The 5,719-nt window shown below is 41.4% G+C and overlaps 1 protein-coding gene and 1 long non-coding RNA gene across 2 annotated transcripts; both read right to left on the reverse strand.

Annotated features, from left to right (window-relative positions):
• Window positions 1-703: 703 nt before the first annotated feature.
• Window positions 704-2,231, reverse strand: LOC109704830 (heat stress transcription factor B-2b-like). Its single transcript, XM_020225616.1, has 2 exons — window positions 1,825-2,231; window positions 704-1,600 (listed from the first exon to the last, which is right to left on the reverse strand). Exons 1-2 carry the CDS (start codon window positions 2,062-2,064, stop codon window positions 1,055-1,057), a joined length of 786 nt encoding a protein of 261 aa, XP_020081205.1. The 5' UTR covers window positions 2,065-2,231; the 3' UTR covers window positions 704-1,054.
• Window positions 2,232-3,695: 1,464 nt separating this feature from the next.
• On the reverse strand, window positions 3,696-5,128 carry LOC109704832. The gene is made up of 2 exons (XR_002214495.1): window positions 4,705-5,128; window positions 3,696-4,100 (listed from the first exon to the last, which is right to left on the reverse strand). It is a non-coding gene; the product is annotated as an uncharacterized LOC109704832 (long non-coding RNA).
• Window positions 5,129-5,719: the final 591 nt, after the last annotated feature.

The raw sequence follows: 5,719 nt of genomic DNA on the forward strand, positions 1-5,719 counted from the left end.
TCTAAATTTAAGTTTGTTACTTATAATATAAAGAGCGGCTTTGAGAGAAAAAAATAAGTGTAGGATTCCTTTTTTTTTATAAAAAAAAAAAAGAATCTACAATATAGTATAGTGCACTTGAGCCAGTCTGACATCAGCCTTAATGCAATTGACAATTTTAATAATCAATGTAATATATTTAAAACTTTAATAGTATAAAATAATTTAATTCTAATTAAATTTTTATAAATTTTTTTTTTACTATTTATAGTAAGATCAGTATCTCAGTTCTTAAATTTAAGTCTTTTATTATTATTTTTATAAAATTTTTATATTTAACTGTTCAATTTTAGATTAATCGTTTGATAGATAAATGATGTCAAAAAAATTATAAAATTTACTTTTCAACTATTCAATAGTGTACAACAAGATTAAAAAAATCGATCATCAATTTGAAAGTCGTATCACTGAAAATAACTTAGTAGTACCGGAACCTTCGTGCTACACTAACTATAGTATAGCAGTGGGGCTACATATATAAAGAGAAAATATTTTTAAGTGGGTTCACATATTTGTGCGATATTGTTTTTATTTATATTATAAATTAGTCCATACATTTTGATGACTGATTCTTTATAATATTACATTTATATATTATTATTATTATATTAATATTATTTATATATTTTTTTAATATATATATATATAAATATAAATATATAAATATCAGCAGGCTAATATTTTATAAAAACAATATTCTTCGGACGCATTGCGTCACCTTTGCCTGAGCATCTGAGCGTAGGTTATTTATTTATGGCCACAAGGCGCAAGGGACGATGGGAAAAAAAACAAAAACAAAGGCAAAAACAAAACAAAACAAAAGGCAAAACATCTAGCGAGTTCTAAAACCTTCTAGACCTCGACTGTCACCGTCGCACTCTGGCGACTTCTACGAACCTTCTAGACCTTACTAAGTTCTAACTCCTTCTCGTACCTTCTCTTCTGCGGCGCGCCCGCGCGTGACCGCCAGTGCTCTGGCGCCGCCACGTGCTCCTCACAGCGCCGCCCACCCCCCTCACTCCTCTGGATCCGCGCCGGGCGCTCGCGCCGACGGCTCCCGCCTCCCCCTGATCGGGACCCCGAACAGCACGGACACGGCGTCCTCCTCCTCCTCCGGCGTCCTCCTCGGGAACAGCTCCAGCGCCTGCGGCGGGGGCGGCGGCGCCGGTGGAGGCGGCGGCGGCGGCACGGAGGACGTGCCCTCGTCGGCGGTGTAGGTGGTGACGAGGCGGAAGATGTTGCTGCAGAGGCCGCGCATGTCGCCGAGCTCGCGGGAGAGCCGCGCGTTCTCCGTCCGCAGCCACGCGTTCTCCTCCGCCAAATCCACATGCGGCGGCGGCGGCGGCGGCGGCAGCAGCTGAGGAGGGGAGGTGGTCGACGACAACGACAAGGCCTGCGGATCCTCCCCCGAACTCCCCGGGGATTGGATCGGCATCGGCACCGCCACCGCCACCGCCGGGCACACCCTCCGCCGGTGGATTTCGCTCAGGAGCCTCCTCTCGCCCCGCCGGAAGCTCTCGTTCGCGAACTCCCACCGATCCGTCACCACCTTCTTAAATCCCTACATAAATAATAATTACAACAATTTTTTTTTAAATATATATATATATTAGTAGATTAAAATTAAGATCCCCGAGTAGGAATTTGTGTGTAAAGCAGCTTGATCCTGCTGCAGCAGCAGCAGCAGCAGCAGCAGCAGCACATCATCATCATCATCATCATCGTCATACGAAACTCCTGTTTCTAATAATTCAGTACATTATAAATCTATCGAGACATGCGCACGTATGTGTTAAGCTGGCGAACGAAGCTGGAGAAGTTGTTGTGCTTGAAGTACTTGGGGAGGAGGTCGCGCGCGAACTCCGCGGGGCGCCACACCACGAAGGTCGAGCCGTTCTCGCCCCACGAGACCACGTCGTCCACCGCCGGGTCGTCCACCAGCTCGTACGCCTTCATCAGGAACGGCGGCGACGACGACAACGCCGACGCCCCCGCCCCCGCCCCCGACCCACGGCTCGGATGCATGCAGATTCGGGTGGAACGTGCCCGAAAGTTCTAGAAGCTTCGGAGAATTGGGAGACGACCCCGCCGAAGAAGAAGGTCGTAGAGAGTGGAAGGAAGCTGCAGCAAGGGGAACGTACGAGAATGGAAACTGTCGGAAGGCGCGATAAAGTAAAGTACGGCCCGCTCTCTCCAGAAGCTTCTTAAAAGCGCTTTCTCCAGAAGCTTCTTAGAAGCGCTTTCTCCAGAAGCTTCTTAGAAGCGCTTTAGATGTCTCGGCGACAACGGGCACGTGTCGGGCTGGGATGAGACAACTGTTGACCGGAGAACCGGGTGGCACCGGGGAACAAATTTCGGCGGCACGAATATTGGCGGACACTTGTCGCGCGATGATTTTTTTTATGCATCCAGTCAAAGTCAATAGCCCTCATCCAGCAGGTTTCTCTAAAAGCTTTCTTTTTAGACCTTATTTATTTATTCTCTCTAAAGTAAATTTAGCAAAGTTAATATGTTAATTAGATTTTAAATTTGAGATTTTGAGTGTTAATCATTTATTAAGTTTTTAGTCAACTCTCTAATTAATTTTTTTTATCAATAAAATTTAAGACTACTGCTTTTATTTATTTTTTTTTCTCTCTCTAGAAGGTGGGAGTGCTGGATCAGCTTCTCTTTGTTGCTTAAAATAGCACATAATTTATGATAGTTATTATGCATCCATCCAGCAATTATTTTATTCCGGAACATAGATATTTTGACATGTGACTCTGGAATATATGGAGAACAGAAACGGGGGCACATTGTTGTATTGTGCAAATAATAATATGTACCTTTCATATGCATCTTTTGTCATAAATGAGCTACCAAATTATCTTATAATATAAAATACTATTTTACCCATTATCCTTCTTATCCCACCTATTCCAACCAAATACTATTTTATCTATATCTGGACTAAACCCAATTCTCAACCAAATACAAAATTATTCTAACCCCACGTTAACCTCGAACTTAACCCTATCCTTAAAATAACAAATTTTTACTTAATTCCGAACCAAACGGTTTTATGAATTAAAGCTAAGCAGAAATAGAAGCTCCAGTAGCTGCTCTTCTGCTTTAGAGGCTTAATTAAAATTCAATGGAAACTAATAAGTGAAAACCAATATTTTAGTTAAATCCACTTGAGAATTGAGGTCCACCAATTTTTTTTTTTTTTTTAGGGAGGGCCAAGGTGATGAACTTCAAAGAAAAGAACATTAATAAAATATTTTAACCCACCGCAGCTTGAGAGCAACTTGAGATTACCAGCTGAAAACAGCATAACATTAGCACACTACCTACTTCATTCTTTAAAGAAATAAATTAAGCTCATTCTTTAAAGAAATAAATTAAGCTATACGAGTGCGGTAAGAAAACCTCCAAACCGAACCAAAAAAAGAAATACGCTCGTTTAAAATAGCATAACAATTAGGTAAACAATTTTTTGGTTTTGTTGTTTTCTTGTTTATGCATAAACCTTACTAGATTTTGTTTTCGCCACAAAATTGTATCGTTCGCAGATTTTACATCATTTTCAATTTGGACTTTAATTTCAGATAATGGGAAAGTTCCAAAGAGAAACACCAAAACTACTACTATAATCTAGAGAGCAAAGAAACTTTCGTCGATCAAACTTACCGGCGACGGCGATCACCGTCACCTCTATTTCCTCTTCCTTGCCAACAAACAGAGAAGATTACATATTTCCACTACATATTCATATTCAGAATCACTGAACCACGTAATGCGCAAACGCAAAGTTTAAATTCTAAATGTGATTCAATTACGACAATCATGACCTAGTAATATGGCTGGCCATGTTATGATTTGTACAACGGGAATTGTTTCAACAGTTTTGTCTTTTTGTGAAAAATAAGAGCTCACATACTCGCGACGGGCATCACATAGAAAGTCAAGCGCGAGGTGTACGACAGCCGCCCGGTTTCCTTTATCCTGAACTCCACCGAAGTTACTATCACACTTTTCCCCTTCCGCAGCACGCGCCCTTCTACTTCCATTTCCATCTGCAGATAAAAGTTTATCATGGTTAACAATGTATCACTACGAACAACCATTCCTAAAACCAAATTGAATTAACAAGAGCTACGTAGAAGTTAACAGTGACCCCTCCAAATACCACATTAATGCATCAAAACTAAAAGAGGTGACGGAAGAGTAAAACACTATCACTCGAGTAAACAAACACATCAGCTATCGGCACTTAGTAGTTCTACTTTAGTGTTACAGTAACAAACAAAGTAACAACCATCAATGAAAAAACACGTCCGTGCGTTTCCAAAATGCATCAGCTCTTTTCAATTTGTTTCACATGAAAAGGGAATGGAATTGTTACGTATACACCCTGATTGTTATCAACCAGTGAGAATTTGAACATGGAAAAGAGAATACGGAGCAGCAGAAGCCACGCAAGAGAGCGCCATTCAGACAACAATCTCCAGAAACTTAACTTTTGCATTACGACCAAGCCATGTGAAAATGTCTATTCAATTAAAAATTTTGAGTTGAAGTATGAAAATTACAAGAACACTAGGACCTCAACAGACTATACTCTCTAACTCTAACAAATGTCGGCAAAGTGAAAAGGATCGGTAGCCATTTAACTTTTACCTTTCAGAAAACAGAACGTGCCAATTCAGAAGATTGAATCTTCAAATACCAATCAACATCGTAATTCTCTCAAGCCGATCAAGCTGGTTGCATAAATACCTCAAGAGAATGACATAAGCACACGAACATGTACAACCAGCAATATTAGTCACCAAAGGCTCAGAACTATCCAACAAAGATCTCCGTATTAGAGTCGGCACACTTTTGAAAGTTAAGATGATTATTTTCTCCAAGCTCATAGCATAGAGTGTCACATAAAGTGTTTCTGAACTCTCATATGCACCCTTAATTTGTTGCTAAATAGTATAGTACATAGGTCAATCCATATAGAGTCGGAGTAGCTCACCATTTTCGTTCTATTACATTAGCAACATCATACCTCCCCTACACAGGCAGAGAAGGATTTTTACGAAAAGTAATCGACATAACATAACTTTTGAATTTACACGAGTTGAGAGATCTATTAACCTTAAAGATAACAAAATCATCAAATTTTACTTCAGATTCTCCAAGCAGAGGATTATCAATCAATCGACGATCCACACAAAGGCCTCTCATCAGTAGAAGAACATAACCCTAAATTCATTATCTAATATAGAAGAATTCTACACCAAATCTATTATTAGTTCATTCGAAGTGCGTTAAACCAAAGCGAAACAGAAAGAAAATTCCAAAATTCCCACATTAGAGACTCTCATAACATCTCATCATTATCAATCGGTAATATGATCACATGATGGGTCGGAGAGAGAGGGAATCTAGGGACAGCATCGATTGGTCAGAGAGATAGAGAGAGAGAGGAGATCACAGGGTTCGCGGGGGGGGGGGGGGGGCGCTCACACGTACGCGAGCGCACGGAAGGTAGAGTGGCGGACTCGCCGAGGAAGAACTCCGATCGCCGGCGACGGCCCTGCGCTGGCCGACGCGACCCGCCCGCCACCGCCGCCACCGCGCCGCCAGTGAGCTGTGTTGTAGGGTTCAGCAAGCCGCAACTAAAGCAGACATCAGCGAAGCT

Source organism: Ananas comosus, unplaced genomic scaffold (genome assembly GCF_001540865.1).
Source record: "Ananas comosus cultivar F153 unplaced genomic scaffold, ASM154086v1, whole genome shotgun sequence".
NCBI classification, from domain to species: Eukaryota; Viridiplantae; Streptophyta; class Magnoliopsida; order Poales; family Bromeliaceae; genus Ananas; species Ananas comosus.

Bases quoted from the DNA above. Each gene is read 5' to 3' on its own strand.
- LOC109704830 (XM_020225616.1), bottom strand. From the start codon at position 2,064: ATGCATCCGAGCCGTGGGTCGGGGGCGGGGGCGGGGGCGTCGGCGTTG. The intron at 1,601-1,824 runs GTGCGCATGTCT...TTATTTATGTAG, and splicing joins TTCGCCAGCTTAACACATAC to GGATTTAAGAAGGTGGTGAC.